Source organism: Chaetodon trifascialis, chromosome 3 (assembly GCF_039877785.1).
Source record: "Chaetodon trifascialis isolate fChaTrf1 chromosome 3, fChaTrf1.hap1, whole genome shotgun sequence".
Lineage (NCBI taxonomy): Eukaryota > Metazoa > Chordata > Actinopteri > Chaetodontiformes > Chaetodontidae > Chaetodon > Chaetodon trifascialis.
Genome location: NC_092058.1, coordinates 12,918,490 through 12,935,494, shown reverse-complemented (window position 1 = coordinate 12,935,494; position 17,005 = coordinate 12,918,490). Strand labels below are relative to the sequence as shown.

At 44.0% G+C, this 17,005-nt stretch overlaps 2 protein-coding genes across 2 annotated transcripts in view; both read right to left on the bottom strand.

Annotated features, from left to right (window-relative positions):
* skib (v-ski avian sarcoma viral oncogene homolog b) overlaps positions 1-5,004 on the bottom strand; it is a 33,101-nt gene extending 28,097 nt beyond the window's left edge. The window contains exon 1 of the mRNA XM_070958853.1: positions 3,568-5,004. Within this exon, the coding sequence (XP_070814954.1) occupies positions 3,568-4,461 (894 nt within the window). The 5' untranslated portion in view covers positions 4,462-5,004. The remainder of the gene's footprint in view (positions 1-3,567) is intronic.
* Positions 5,005-7,664: 2,660 nt separating this feature from the next.
* Positions 7,665-16,029, bottom strand: tmem51b (transmembrane protein 51b). Its single transcript, XM_070959317.1, has 3 exons — positions 15,863-16,029; positions 9,026-9,458; positions 7,665-8,118 (listed from the first exon to the last, which is right to left on the bottom strand). Exons 2-3 carry the CDS (start codon positions 9,442-9,444, stop codon positions 7,665-7,667), a joined length of 873 nt encoding a protein of 290 aa, XP_070815418.1. The 5' UTR covers positions 9,445-9,458; positions 15,863-16,029.
* Positions 16,030-17,005: the final 976 nt, after the last annotated feature.

The following is a 17,005-nucleotide window of genomic DNA, read 5'->3' as shown; positions in this document are numbered from 1 at the left end:
GGCTCCAATCTGTCTTTGAGCACGTAGCCAAGAAACCGATGACAGGGCAAACTCATGAGCGTGGAGTTCCCACCCTGGGAGAGGCTGGAGGTTACAGACCTATCCACACAGCACCTACAGAAACAAGCCACTAACAAAGAGAAATGGCTGCACTTCACAGCCTCTGAAAGCCTGGCCCTCAAACAAAGGAGGCAGCAGGTCTTTAGCACACATCACCCATGACAGAACCCCAGCTGACACCCTTTTAACATGGGGTCACCCCTGGCAGAATGAAGGCCACAACCCCTGGGAGCTCCTTTGCCTTGACACGCCGTCCCTGCTTTGGTCAAAACACTCTGTCCAGCAGTCACTGCGAAGACGGGGTCTTCTTGGGGGGAGGCTGGTCAGTGGGGAGTTGGGGGTTGAGGGGGGTTTGAGAGTCAGGCCGCTGCTCTCAAAAGAATGATGTTTCCAAAAGAAGGATAAGTGGGAGAAGGCAAATCAAACACAAGCAGAAACTACCAGAAACAGAAATATGGTGCAGCAAGAGTGAGATTAAAAAAAATATGCTGAATCTGAAGCGAATGTGACTGTCTCGACGTGTATCTGGATCATGTGGGTGGGTCGGGTATTAGCTGACTGGGTCATCGCTGGGCAGACAGGCCCATCAGGGACCAAAGAGATGCACCATGTCAGCTTTCAGGGCTTCCCAGAGGTCAGCAGACAGATGGGAATGGAAATGAGCCGGCAGAGAGCTCATTTTAATCTGGCTCGGCACAGCTGATCCAGTCATTACACTCGCCTGTTTACATGCAAACACACTCGAATACATAAAGACGCCCACATGCAAGTGCAGACAAACAGCTACCTGATAAAGAAAGGGGTATTTTCAATTCCTTCATTGACTTTTAATAACAGCTGATAACTGAAAACACACAAGCTTTTGCCCTTCGACGCACACTTGATTGGTTTGCCCCAGGTTTGAGGCTAATTTCACCGAGTGAGGAGAACAATGGGATGAGAAATGGCATACATTGGCCTCAGTTGAATGGCTTTAATATCCATTCCATTAAGTAGGGTCTACACGGTTCTCCAGAACCCCCGTTTACTCTCCACTCAGTCAGATGATTGATTGCGCTGCCCTTTTTTTTAATGCTCAACGTATTTGACTTTGAAAGGGGAAAAAAACAAGTTTTTGCAATTCCAATCCTCTTTCTTGAAGATTTTCATGCTAATCAGAAAAGTTAACATTTGAATTATTACACGCAAGGTTCAACACAATGAAACAAGTCATTTCCATTGGACTCAGAATTCAAGTTGCCATGAAATTTATATTTTTTGCCATTGCGTCAGCAAAATAATCACGCAGGATATGAAATAAAGTGCACCGTAAGCAGCACAAAATGGTGATGTTTCATTGGAAGCTGCAGCTGAGAGTAATGTTTGTTATCTGTCCGCTGTATATCCCTCCATCCTTTATCAGACAGCCATCTGGCCAGTGGACTGGACACAAGGCCATGTGATTGGATGGTGTGAAAAGATTGGGGGGAGGCTGGGTCAGTGTCTTTGGGGAAAAGGTCAGGGGTTATGGCCCTTTGACAACACATGTCAAGGCCTGGCTCACACACACCCTGCATCTTCTGAATGAGAGTCTGCAGCCTCCTCTCAGCAATCTGCCCTCATCTGCACATTAGGCAAAGGGCTAAATGACCAAATGCTGGATTTGATGCAAAACAGACACAATGGTTCACTGGTCTCATTCCCTCCTCTGATCCGGCTTCTGCTTTTTGAGGCTGCGCTGCGATGTTTCGCTCTCTGCATTCACAGCCTATCGAGAAAAATCTGGAATAACTCGAAATCACACTTCCCTCCGGCAAACACTTCAAAACTGTTCTTTAAAAGAAAGAAGAAAAAAAAAACATGCTACATCAGCAATTATCTTCACAGCAGTGTCTTCCAGCAGGGCTGTATCTGCACCAGCCACCACGTACAGGAGATGAGGTGGGAGTCTAGACAGATGATACGGGCAGAGGAGGTAACCTTCCAGGCTCTCTCTTATTAATAAAGCGCTCTGACATCAGAGGGAGGCTGAGGCAGACCGATAACATTGAGTTTTTGTTTCATGGGTAAGCCGAGCCAAGCGCGGTCTGCGAGCCCCCGTCCGGCCTTTCAGCAGCTTGGCCTGTCAGGCTGATGTATGGGAGAGCGCTGGTGTGCAGCTCCCTGAGGACCAGGCCTGTCTGCTAACTGGGACACGACTGACAGTGAACCACAGCAAACACGCACTGCCCCCTCTGCCACGCTGCCTCCATGATGCTCTGCCCCTGAGTATATCACACTCGCTGAAAGGCTGTCAGCGCACGACTCACCGTTTTTGAGGAAATATATAACTCACAGGCGATACGTCAAGACCTGCTGACAATTAGCCACAGGTGCAAGTCAATTTCTCTTTTTTTTGTGCAGGCACTTCTTGACCGGACTAAGATTTTGTCAGGAGCCTGTGTCCAATTTGTGGGAAAACATGACATAAATCAGCTGTGGATTCACCTTGGCGTGATTATTTCTAACCCGAGAGCCAAAACTAAAAAAGATGTAATCCCCATAATCTCATCTTTTCCATCACTGATAACCTTCCTCCTGCCGCTATTTCAGGCGTGTTTCTATAAGCCAAAGACGTTCTCCCTGAGTGTTTTTTTTTTTTTTTTTTGTAAAGAGAGTGCTGAGGTTTCCCTGTGAGACATCTCCTGGCTCCTGCTCGGGCTGGAGCAGCACCATGGTGATGCATACAGAGATGTCCACTCATTAGCAGAGTCCCACACAACAGCTGCTCTGTGACGAAGGCACAGCCACCTCGTCTCCTGGCCCTTTGTCCATACTAAACATCTCTGACCCACGCAAGGAGCCCGGACAGCCACACACGCGCACACACACACACACACACACACACACACACACACACACACACACACACACACACACTCATATCTTATCCTGACCAGCCACAACCCCATCTCTCCCTCACACGCATTTCCATATCCCAAACCTCATTAAACTCTTATCCCCTTCCCCACCTCGTGGCACTATAATAGCCTCCCCTGCCCCCCTCTCCCCTCTCACACTAATAAAATATATCATCGGGACTCCATTTATCATAATGCAGATGCCCTTGGGTAACCCTGGGGGGTGGACCTGGGATTTTAGAGGATGGGGGGATGCTCAGGGGTGTCAGCTGATAGTTAGAGGCTTCACTGTCACCTCTTCCTGACATATAGAAGGTGAGTGAGGGGCTTTATGTGAGGTGCAGGGGCAGAGGAGGCAGACACAGGAAGATGTGATGTGACATGTAGTTTGCATTATAACCCTGTTGGGGGTGCCTAATAAGACCGGCAGCACTTGGAAAAGATAAAAAACAATCAATCAAAGAAGACAGTGGCAGGCCTAATGAGAAGGAAGCCTCCTCTAAATGAATGTTAATGAATGCAGATGCTGTGGTAGGCCCAAGGCTGTTGAAACACACACATACAAACAACAGAAAACTCAAAGACAATACGTGATGCTGAAGAACAAGGTGAAAGAGAGCAGACTTACTCTGCAGGATATACTGGACCGCTTGCTCGTCAGATCGTATTTTCCTTTTAACTCTTTCAGCAGCTGCTCCAGGTGACTCTTCTCCTCTTTTCCGGTGTAGTCCGGGTCTAAGAGCACGTAAGCCCGCCAGTTGGCGGAGTCGAACCCCCAGTGGACTGTCCGGTTCTCGAGTCTCTTGTGACTGTGGACCACAAACTTGTGAGGTGGGAACATGAGTCTGCAGTCCATGCACTGGATGCAGGCGGCACTGGGGCCGGCGTACAGTTCCGGGACAAACAAACCTTTACACCGGCCGAAACATTCGTGATAGACTTTGAAGCTCTTCTCGGTTCGCTCCAACTCCAGGGAGCCTAACTCCTTGTTGCAGTGAGGAGGGTAAGTGCCACCGTAGATGAGAGCGTTGCAGAGGCGCTCAGCATCCGTCTGAGTGATCAGCCCGCAGGACGGAGCCGAGAAGGGCAGGATACCCACCACTTTGAGGATCTCCAGCTGGTCCGCCGTGCACCTGGAGCAGTAGATGTGCAGGTCATCGCACACCGAGTTGATCTGCTGGAGGGAGAAATCTCTCAGGACGCTGTTGAGGATCTGCGGCAGGCAGAGACGCTTTTCGCCGCCGACCACGAAGCACGAGATGGGCTCCCGCTCCAGGACCGTCTCGCATCTCTCCGTGGAGCGGTCGGACGGGATAAAAAGCGGACCGGACATTACCGGAGGTGTCTGAGCCGGCAGGGTGAGCATCATCTCCGCGGATTTACCATCTTTACCGAAGAGCGCGTCCTGGTGCCACCGAGCGGAGAACGCCGCCGGTCCGCCGAGAGAGCGCATGGAACTCAGATGAAACTGCTTCAGAGTTTGCTGAAGTCCGGGATGGGGCTGAAAGCTCGCGCCCTCCATGTTCGTTGCGGGCTTGAAAAGAGATTTCACAACTCAAAATGAAAGCTGAAATTGACTTATCGGATCGGGCGTGCTCAGCATCCGGCTACACGCTCAACAACGCGCATTTCCATGTCACCGGAGAAGCTTCCCAGCGCGTCCATTCAGAAAACTGGCTGCTGAATTCACAGGGGCTGTTCCCGTAAGCAGACGCGATTAAAGTCGACAACTCCTTGACTCAAAAGTCGTACTATCCAACGCACAATCACCGGTTACTGTGTTTCTTTGCGCTCCTGCGGTTTTACGCACTCCTAATGTGCGCTCGAAATATGCCTCGTCTGCTCAGTCTGGCGTACTCTCAGTCTGTCTCCCCACTCACTCAATGTGTGAGTCTCTCTCTCTCTCTCTCTCTCTCTCTCTCTCTCTCTCTCTCTCTCTCTCTCTCTCTCTCTCTCTGTTTGTTTGTGTCTGGTTCAGTCATTGAATCCCAGCCAGGAATGTGACTGACTCCCCGGGCTGGCTCTTCTCTCAGCCAGCTGTCCCTCCCTCTGCTACATGGCAGCTGCACATTAAAAAAAGAAAAAAAAAAAGAAAAAAAAAATCCCTCTGAAGCGAGGGGAGGGTGGAGCTTAGGAAAATAGAGTTGACACTGGAAATATAAAAATAAACTTGAACACGTCAAATGTTTAAGCCTCGCGGATACGCACGCTTGTCTTCATTTAGGGAACTGTTTTGAATGTGTAAATTTAAGCTGAAATGTAAAACATACGGTATATTTGCCAATGAAGATTAACCTGAAGCGGTAGACACAGGCAGTGCTGTGGGGGGCAAGTACGTACATTAATAGTCAATAGTGTATTTAAGTAAATATTCGAGGTACTTGTAGGCAAATATATCCAACTTATGCTTCCATAGACTACATTTCAGGGGGAATTACTGTATTTTCACTCTTCTGCATTTATTTGGCAACTTAAGTTCCAAAAGTACTTTACAGATTAAGATTTAACATACAAAGCAAAAGATAATCTTATCAAATATGTTGCAATGACATAGATAAAACTATCAAACAGTATATGAATCAGTTAAAATTAGCTCCACCTCCACCCACTACAACGGTAAAATGCCACTTGCACTTGAATGCATCGCCGTTGATGATCTAATGATATGTGTGATAGTATGACACTAACAGGATAATTTTTATTTAGTGAATACTTGTTTACTTTACTTTTGCTCTTTGAAGTTACTTTTCTTGATAATTTTTATTTACTTTCGCCTGAGGAACATTTTCACTATAGGACCTTCACTCAAAAATGACGTTAATGTCAGTGGCTGATTTGAATTCGTCCTCCACCAAAGAAAACATTGATCAAGACATTTTTTCGGGTTAATTCCACAACCTTAATAAACATAAAGCAAAACCCCAAGTTATCAGGGCAATGAAGTTTTTCCTACATTAACTAAATAGGCTATACATATGCAACCTATCAGGTATACACTATATTTTCTGGGTACTACACCTCAGCTGTCATTATTTTCGAACTTTTTCAAACACATTTAATTATCTCTATTTATTTATGAGTGTGTGTGTGTGTGTGTGTGTGTGTGTGTGTGTGTGTGTGTGTGTGTGTGTGTGTGTGTGTGTGTTATTCTGTGCATTCAATGTGTGTAAAATCAAATCACAAATAAGTATTATTGTACTCATAACTTCCAGCAGTTCTTGTTTGCAATTCAAATCCATTTTGGGTAAAATTATGAAGCCAGCAAATAAATAATGTTATTAAATTTCAATGAATTATGCTTCTAAGGGTTGTAACACCATTCACCATCACACCATTGATTACACCTGGCCTCACTCATACACTGACGGTTATTTTCTACTTAAGGCCACAACTTGCTTCTCCTGAAAAGCAAATAGCCTGTTAGATGCAAATGCACATAATTTGAAAAATCCTTCTTTTGTCTTTTACCTTTTCTAACCACTGGAGGGCGCTGAATATGAAGCAATGTGCGTAAAGACACATGGAGACTGATGAAAAAAGCAAAGATGGAAAAATAAAGAACAAACTAAACGTCTAGTTCTATTTTATTAACTGTAAAAACAAAGTCAATATTTATCTCTTCAAGAATAAATACAGCATGCAATCCAGAAAATCATCAGAAATTGGAGTGATAACTTTTAATTTTGTGTTTGAGTGGCACCAGAAGAGGTTCACAGGTGACACACGGCCTTTAGGTTTAGTTTGTATTTAATAGATGAACTTGCTTCTACTAATCTTGGCATCTTCAATGATGTCTGAGGAATAAACTCATTTGACATGATCCTGAATGAAATAGAAAACATTTATTTAACAATTTCTTTTTTTCCAAATATTACAAAATAGTTTAAACATCTAAACACCTTTAAAAATCCTATGAAGCAATGCATTTTTAATAGTGTCAAATCCCATACCAGAACATCTGAATCCTGACTGCTGGTTTTATTATTAGAGATTATAATTGATCCCAGTGTTACCAGTAGTGGACAATTCACATTGAACATACATACAGAAGCCATTTTCATTTTAAAGAACCAGTTTGTTTAAGACGATAGATTTAAAAACAACATGGAAAAAGCATTAAACAGATATTACATCAAACATTTTTGGCCTCAGTGCATTTTCTTCAGTTCTAAATCACAAAAACATTGTTCTACATCTGATGCCCGGTGCTTCATACCACTTTAAAATCCCCCAGGTAATTAATTCCCCTTTTCCCCCTTTGAAACTCAACATATAGTTTAAATCTTTCCACAATTAATCGAACAACTCATCTGAATCAACATACAGCGACAGCATTAATCCTCGATAAGGTGAAAAATATTCAGAGTTTGTCCATTACAGCACACAATTGACAATTAAATAAAAGTGAAAGGCTGTCACATGTTTGAAATAAGTTATGACGTGATGTTTAAAACAAAATCTCAACTGACAGCTGATCCTTTCACGCAGACTGAAGTACGCATTGTAACAGAATAAATATGCCAATCACAAGCTTCAGTGACAAAGAGATTCACTCCAAACGTTGTCACTTCAGGAGTGTGTTGCATGTCCTCCATCACTCTGCTTGGAGCCACATTTAACCTACTTAATGCCAACTTTGAAAGTAGGATCTCAAAAGTGTTATCATTAGTCCACTTAACACAGAGATATTTTTATTCATCAGGAGCAGGCAATAAGTGAGAGACACTACCCTAATTCAGGCATCTTATTGTCATACTGCGGTGGCGGAGTGATGGGTTCAATGGCCACTGGATTCTGTGTGGGACTGCGGATCTGGAGGCGGAAGTCCTTCAGGTGCAGTTTGTCTGACTTGATCCTCCTCACCCGCAGGGGCCGCAGTAGACGGCTGGCCCGGCTGCTGCTGCGGGCGGGCAGGCTTGGGTTTGATGTGAGGCCGGGAGGGTCGGCAGGGGCCTCTGCGGCAGGTGGAGTGGAAGCTGGTGTGGGATCATTAAGAGGGGTGTCCTCGGTGGGGTTGCTAGTGGGCTCCGCTCCCTCATTTTCCACGGCAGCTATGATGTCCTCGTAGGACGGCAGCTGGGAGGTGCTTTGGCGAAGGTTGCTCTGGCGGACGGGGTAGTCGGTGCTGCCGACGACCTCCTCGTAGCTGGGCACGTTGAATGTGGTCGTGTCTGCAGCTCTGCAAAAGGAGAACCTCGGTGAACCTCGGACAAGACACATCAGAAATAATCAATCCTGCAATAGCTCATTTTTCCCACTGTCCACTCCGGAGAAGCACAAAAGCTGTGAATGCAGCAATGACACGTGATCTCTTTTTACATTGATACTGTATGATGGAGGCGTTAGCAAACAGTTGCATAGTCAAACATTCACCAGACACACAGCAACATGATCATTCAGCTGGAGTCATGTTAAAGCCATCTGATGAATGCAAGTCCAATATTCTTTTTCTTAGCTCTGTTTTTGGTCTCCACCATGTCTCTGAGGGAAACATGTGGCTTTTCAGTTGCTAAATGCTCCATTATGTTCACTAGCTATGTCTGCTGTTTGGTGCCGAACAGGTTGTGAACAGTCGGTTTATCAGAACTTGTTGGTTGAAAACAGCTGTGATAAAAAGGGTACTGTGAGAGCTGTGAGACTGAACAAAAAATGGCCACTTTAGCTACTCTGCTCCGTATAATATCTCCTTATATATCTCATATATCTCTTGCTATGTGATGATTTGCTTGACGCTTTTTCTATGTGGGCATTATGACAGTGAGCAGGGCCACATGATTGCTTAGATGAATATTAATTTTTAATATCAAGTTAGGTGACAACAATTTGGGCTGTCTCATGAAGCAGGATTACTAATTTAGTTCGATCACTGCATTGAGTTAAATTAGCTCAGTTTACACAAATCTATGCTTGAGTCTACGACCAGATGGCACCAGAGAAATCCTACACTAAGTGACTTTAAATATGGCAGTTAAGCAAAGCAATAACTCTGTGTACCATACATTTCCAAACATTTTAGATTGGAGTTACACTGGAAACTGACAACACCTAAGAAAAAGTATAAACCAGAGATGAAAGTCATCACTCACGGCTCCTCCCCCGCCACGTGGTCCATGAAGAGGGCTCCTGTTGCCGCTGGCTGGTCACGCTGGTTACGTGCGTTCCTCTTGCTCCTCATGCCGAGGCAAATGGATAAAAGCAGCATAGCCACCCCAACTCCAACCAACACCATAGCCACTGTTGAAGACTTTGTCTTGCCCTTGTGCTCCTCCTCATCCTCATCATCATTATGGGGCACTGTGGTGTGGTTGCTCGACGTAGTCTGGGAGCCGCCGGAGCCCTCTCCGTCCATCGGTATCACAGTCCACACAATCATGACAATACCCAGGGCGATGAGTCCCACTCCCAGGGCGCACAGGGCATAGTGAGCGCCTGAGCCGCTGCCCGCTGAGCTGGAGGATCTGTTGGGACGGTTGTTGCCGCCACATATACCCCGACTGGAACACATCCCTGCAGGACAAACTGCAAGAGAAAACCCACCAAAACAGTGAGAAGAGAGATAAGGAGACATAACTTAATGGTGATAATGAAAACCTTGTGGGGAAACAGTGAATGGTGCTTCCAAGATTAGGAGAATGAAGGTGTAGTTACAATAATCTCTCAGGTTTACTGTAATATATTAAATATACTCAATACATTAAAAAAACCCCAGCCGAAGCTTAATTTCCGAATGGGGATTCAGGCAGGCAGAGAAGTAGATTTAAAGTCACATGCAGGGCTACAAATAATTATTTTCAGTTACTCTAATGTGTAGTTTCTCAATCGGTTTGTTTTTATTTGAGGATGTGTTTTTTTTGGGGGGGGGGGGGTCACAAGGCATTCTGGATTTAATGGGTGTAAGAAAAACTTTTTTTTAAAAACATAAATGAGGCCTGTGTCTTAGCATGTTATTCATTTCTGAGAAGAAAACTGAATGCAATTGTTATTTTGAAAGGTTACATTATTGTTTTTAGATATTATAACTTCATAACAATCTCACAGGGAAAGAGCACGGTGAAGACACACATGCACAAGCTACACACATCCACGCAGGCTTCGCTCTCTGCTGAACAGCCAAAGAGCTAACCGAACAATGACCAAGCATCAGGAAGAAGAAAACACTGAAAATGTCAAGAATGAAGTCTATTAAGTCAATTTTCACAGGGCATAATCTGCTCAAAAGAATCAAAAAAAGAATCCAAACGGCTTGTTTTACACAATCTCCCTGCATTTATTGAGTTCACTGTTTGAGTTAATTGTTCATGAAATGTCCCTAAAATATGCCACTTAGTCAGTTTACTTTAAGGGGTCCCTTAAGGAAAAAGGTTGGGAACAACTCAACTAATCGACGAATCGGCCATTTCAGCATAGTCACATGGTTACCTTTAACATGGACCTCTCTCTAACCGTCCAAATCACATTAGTTTGTCATTCTGTGTTCATGTCAAGTCGAGCCCCAAACGAAAAATTTGTCTCTGAGAGCTTTTCAATCAGTACAACCGACGACAGCCTCCTTCAGCAGTCTCACTCCCTCCACCTCTCAGCCTCCGTCTGCGTGACAGCTTTCAGTTTGAGCATGAGAACTGAGTCTTTCAATACGTTCATTAAAACGCTGTGTAATTCAGGCGCTGTCGGGGTGGATGTTATCTCTGGGACGGTCTATCAGGCCGGCACAGATACGCGAGCAGAGCCAAATCCCCAAAATAAGGAGCATTTTATTGCTGCAACAGATAGCTGCATCTGTGAATAAATTAGTTACTTTATGGTTTGTATACTCTTAAAACAGAAAAAAAGCGCAGAGTCTGCTAAATCTTCGAGCAGCGGGGGTGAGAGAGCAGGAGAGCAGGTTAACGAGAAAACATGGAGCGTGGTGAGAAAACTGGTTATGAGAAAACAACAAGTGCAATGGGAGGTCCACACATGTCTTAACATGACAAACACGAAGCTGAGCGAGCGACAGTACTTCTGAGAGGAATGACTCACGCTCAGAGGAATGGAGTGACAAAAATGGTCATGGTGATGATATTTGGCAGCGTAGCTGCAGTCCATGCAAGTATATTACTCATTCATTGCATTCACTGTGAAACATACAGTAAAAGACAATGGAGCAGATTGGAAGGGAGATACTTTAGACCCAGACACACAGGGGGTCCACAGGCTAGCATGAATGGGTTTTTTGTTTGGGTTGAGACTGTGTTAGAGAGGTGGTGATTCATTAAGCAGTATTCAACTGTTCCAGTTGAATACTGTTCCAGTTGAATACTTTTTTGAGGGCTGAAGACTAAGCAGAAATGGAATTTGGGAGGGTCCTGACCTGCCAGTTCAGGTACCACCACTGCCTCATCTGAAATGTGCTCTACTGAAGTGTCAGGTGAAGACTTGGGTGAACGAAAGTCACTGTCAAGGGTTTTGAAACATGCAAATAATGACATCTTGCAGGAAGTGTCTGTTAAAAAACAATCAGTGGACTGCGGCTGTAAAGGTCCTGCATCTGGTCAACACCTGGTCAGCAACGATGTATAGGTTGTGCTGTTGTGTTCACAAGATGCCACATTAGAACTGAAGGTGCTGCTGTGAACCAAGTCAACACTGTACTGTTCAAACAAAATTCTGACACACAACATAACGAGTTATTACACGACGAGACAACATTTTCCTCTCCTTAACTATTCACTGTTTGCGGTCATATGCACGTGCTGCTGTCATTCATTTCTGTCACCTGTGAGCTTCAATGTTTGAAGCATTCTGTGCCCTGAAACGGCCTCCACCATCAGTATCACTGCGGTCCTGAGCCAAAAATGATAAACGTTCATCGTTCATGTTCATCCATACAAATCCATCATGATCATATCAATATGATACATAATTTTGTGGTCTTAACCTAAGCGGGGTGACAATTACCACAAAATTCAAAGAAAAACATCAAAATATGTCCATCTTGATCCTTTCTGTGATGATCAGTATTAAACCTAAACCTTTTTACAACGATAGAGTTTTTTATACATTAACAAAGACATGTTCATGGGATAGTGAAGGGCAGGAAACGCTGTTTAAACTACAACTTCTATTACCTTTGCATTTCAATGCTGAGCTCCTATAGTGTTCACATTTGAACTGAGCAACATGAAGAATTAAAATGAAAGTTATCTATGCAGCACCTTCTGAACACAGTGCAGCTCAGAGGGCTGAAAACAAACGCATGAAAGCAGAACAAAAGTATTTGGAATGTCTTGAATAACTGTGTAACAATACAAATAATCTTTAACAATTGAAAGTGCTGAATCCCTCACAGTCATGATGCCTGACAAAGGTCTGTGGCCAACACGTCTACGTCAATAAACTGTGCAGAATTCAACAGCACCATTTGCATGACTTAATTTTCCCATGCATCTTTCCAACACGGGGTGCATTAGACAACAATGAATTTAAACAGCTTAGACATGGCAGCTGAAAATAACAGACACCTCATTACAACCCAGCCCAAAGAAGGCGATTTTCCAACCTGAGCAGATATCATGGCATACCGTGTATCAATGTGAAGACCCTCTCCACATATTGGCTACATTTGTTTACCGTGTTGCTCATTCTTGCTTCCCATTGCATAATACTTAGTAAAACGCAGTTCTACGTAGGGGTTAAAGGTCAAACATGTCACGACATATTACGATAAATGAAGCTACAGAGATGCTTCGGTGAACAAATCCTGCAGATGTAAGGGAAATGTGCTCGTTTGTTACAGAACCCAGCAAAATTATCATTATTTTCGACTGTTTTCAGTGAAAATGAAACATAAAAATTACCATTCCCACTGAAGCTGTGACTCATATCACAAAATATTCATTATTTGTTTTTTAAACTCTTGATTGCAGACTTATCTAAGACTAAAGTCTGTTTTCGGTCACCTCCTTTGATTGCAGGGCAGAATAATATGTGAACGCCCACTTTACGGCAAATATTTGATTTGACACAGATGATAAATGACACAGAGGGTTCGCTGAAAATACAAGAAATATGCTGTTCAAACCAAAGTATGACGCTTTGAGTTGAGTCTTTTGAACCTCTGTTCCAAAGCGGTTAAACTGCATCAAACTATTGTTGCTTTTGTTAAAACAAACATTTGTGCACAAGCGTTCGCAAAAAAACAGTCATATGGTTTTATCACAGAGCCATTCCAGTATGCTCATAAAACAGATCAAAGGCTCAAAGACCAGTGAAAGTGAAAGTTACTGCATACACAGCATCAGTTCAAGTTAGTAAATCAGAGAAAACCGCTTGGATCCATAATCATCAGGACCCCCCTTGCTGCTCTATTCTCAGCACAGGATGGACACAGGTGACCAATGCTGACACATGAACTGGTGTACTTTTATGATTTAAAGGCACAAAGGCTTTCAAGCATGTCACCACATTGCATAAACACTAATTAATTAGGCCAACCCTTCATACAAAAAAAAAAAGAAAAGAAAAACACACCCTGCAATTTAGCTTCAGTCACTTTGTCCAGACAAAGTAATGATGGGATGGGCAGGAAATATATACTGTACATACAAAAATAAACCACAGGAGTCCTGAATGCTCTATGTATGTATGGAGCCATTAAACAATTCAATCAGTTTTCCTCCTCTTCTGTTTAACTTTTAACATATAACTTTGCACCACCTCAGCTTTTACTCAAACTCATCACTTTTACAGTGAAATGCTGGCCTGCAAACTCTGTCTCTGTCACAAAGGATGACACTTAGCAATATGATGCATACTGCTAAATCTGAGCTGAGCATGAAACTCCTCCTCCTTAATTAACTAACTAAATACAGCAGTGATGGGGATAACTTGATATTACCGTCTATCAATTTTCGGTGGAATCATAATGTGGCGAGAGGATCACTGTTTTTCTTTTCTTAAAAAATGTTGCCTGAATGAACGATTTCATGCGAACTGTAAGTCAACACTAGAAAAATAACTTCTTGAGGTTGACAGAACAATCTCACCTCTAGAGGCGCTCCGTATTTTGGACTATTGCATTTACCATTATTATGACTCCAATCCCAATCATTTCATGAGCATTTACAGCACTTTTACTGATGTTATTATCTAAAGTGGAAACAGACAACTCCTCATCCCCCCCAGCGTTTCCATGTGGTCTTACTGTTGGAAATGAAAGACGACCTGATGGCTTTCTGCCTCCCTCAGAGCCCAGTAACTCCAAAAACACTGAATAAACAGCATTTGTTTCCAATTTGCCCGAAGAAATGATCAAACCACTTTGGAAAGGAGAGAAAGGAAAGAAGGATGTAGACTGAAGCTGTAAAGACAAAGTGCCATAATTTTCAATGGAGTAATAACATAGTTTGAGTAACTACAGCAGGGGTTGGCGAGAGGGAGTAGAAAAAAACATGAAGAGAAAAAAGCTTAAGTTTATTCATTCATTCAGTCTATAACAGAGACATGGAAGCAGATGGAAACGGTAACAGCCTTCACTTTCCTGGGAGATCATAGCCGGTGGCGGCAGAATTACACAGTGAAAGCAAGGCTTATATGGAAGCATTGCAAACACAGATGGTGTCATTATTATATAGCCATTTCACTGTGCAACCACCATTTACTTCATAATGATAAGTTAAAGCAAAAAAACCCAAAAACTTGTCTATTTCCAGTTTAAGTGACACATTTACATAAGTTGCTTATCCCTTTGCCTCGGGGCAATTTTAGTTCCTTCCTGCTGTGGAAAGTGTAACAGCAAAGTGGAGAGTCTGACAAAGTGAAACTGGGTGTTTCACTGTGCTGTTGGTGCAGATTAACGAAGATTTATTGGAAGACAAACCAGCCTGCTTATTACTCACAGACAAAAGTGACTGGAGAAAACTGACCACCCGCCCATGCTGCATACGTGTCGTACTGTAAGATACTACTGGGAAAATATTCTGACTGATATCGTGATGCTGATTGCAGACAGCAAGACGAGAGTATGAGATGTTGCGCAGAGGTACAGGGATGCACTGAGCTGATACACTCTGATCATCAGCTCTGACATGACTGATCCACGTTTAAAGGGCTTTCTTTGTCACTGCCATTAGACTGCCATGAGTCACATTCATTAATCCATCGACTGAGTTTTTAGTGCTACACTGATCCCTGGCCTCAGGTTAACTTACATAAAAAATGATTCCAGTGACACAGATTTTAAATGTGTGAAAAGGGGAGCACTGCTGTACCAGTGAGAGGAGAGAAAACAGCTTTATCAGTACCCTGTTTCAGTGCAGATGTTTCAATCTCAGATACATGCTGATTCCTGTCATTTAGGCACCCTAAATGTACTGTATTACCATCATTATCAAGGCCAAAACAATGTGGCGGGATGGCATGATGGAGCTGTTTTCTGCGCGCTGACCTCCTGTGCGTTTCTAATGGCTGCTTTTCTTCCTGTGCAATGAGACACACATCTTGAGCCTTTCTGCAGTGTGCTGGACGGTGTGCATGGGTGTGTCCTGTTAAACATCAGCACACTTCCACCATTACAAAAAGAAAAAAAAGGTAGCCTCGCCTATTACAGTCACAGGTCTAACTTATGCCTCTGTCAGCCTGTTGTGTGGGGATGGGTATATTAAATGCCATTAAATATTACTGACGCAGGAAAAGAGGTTCAAAATGTGTGAGTGTGTCCGTCCTTCAGCCGGAGTGCAGCCAGCGCTTTCATTGTTTGTAAAGTAGGAATGGACCTCAGAGGGAGGACCGGCCCCCTCACAGGAGCCCCGTCTGAGCTCAAACCCGCACACAGCCCCGATTAAACACCTCACAGAGAGACATTTACGGCCCATCTGCCGGCCCTGCTTTCACTCATAACTGGGCTTGGTTTCGCTCTGGAGTAGGAGATCTGGAGGAGGCCTTACCTTTTCACCGCTCACTGCCCAAGGACTTCCCTCTTCATCGGTAAGTTACCTGAATCGCGCAGGTGTTTTCAGGAAGATCACGGGGAAAAAGAGGTAGACGGCATAGACGCGACAACAGGACGCCTTGTTCACCTGAAGTTTCTGTTTGTAAAAAGCACACAAAGCGCTTTTTTGCTACCGGGACAGATATCAGAATTGTTCAGGGGAACTTTGCTCGGGTTCCAGCGGCGGGGACACCTCCTCTCTGCGGCTGGTAAAGTGCGTCTGTGACCTGTTTTCCGCTTGGTCCTAGCGCGGCTCAGGTGAGCTTCCTGTGAGGACAAACGAGCGGGGCGAGGACACACCCGGAAACACGGTTAACGCTGTGGTTGGCTTTCAATTGGTCAGAAAAGGGGACCAATGCAGGACTGCATGATAAAATCCTCAATTTACTGTACTTTTATCTTGATTTATTCAGAATCTCTCCAACAGAAAAAATATTGTTATTGTTATCATGGCTGGAACGATTATTTTATCGATAAATCAGTTTGGTCTATGAACGTGAGAAAACAATGGAAAAATGTCCATGAAACATATTCCAGAGCAGAGGGGACATCTTCAATTTGTGAAGAGTTTCTTTTCCCAGAAATTCAGTTTACTATCACATAAGACAAATAAATGGAGCAAATTCTCACTCTATTATTTAAACTGTCAAATGGTTTTAATCCATCCATCCATCCATTATCTATACCGCCTATCCCTTTCGGGGTTGCGGGGGGCTGGAGCCTATCCCAGCTACAATGGGCGAGAGGCAGGGTACACCCTGAACCGGTCGCCAGCCGATTGCAGGGCCACATGTAATGACAAACAAACATTCACACTCACACTCACACCTACGGACAATTTAGAGTCATCAATTAACCTAATGAGCATGTTTTTGGTCTGTGGGAGGAAGCCGGAGTACCCGGAGAGAACCCACGCATGCACGGGAAGAACATGCAAACTTAACACAGAAAGGCCCCTGACCCGGGGATTGAACCGGCAACCTTCTTGCTGTGAGGCACGCACACTACCTGCTGCGCCACCGTGCAGCCCATGGTTTTAATCAATTATCTGAATAGTTGTCGACTAGTTTTCATTAGCCGCATGGCATTTCAGCACCAC

Bases quoted from the DNA above. Each gene is read 5' to 3' on its own strand.
- tmem51b (XM_070959317.1), bottom strand. From the start codon at position 9,444: ATGTGTTCCAGTCGGGGTATATGTGGCGGCAACAACCGTCCCAACAGA. The intron at 8,119-9,025 runs GTGAGTGATGAC...CTCCTTTTGCAG, and splicing joins CACGTGGCGGGGGAGGAGCC to AGCTGCAGACACGACCACAT.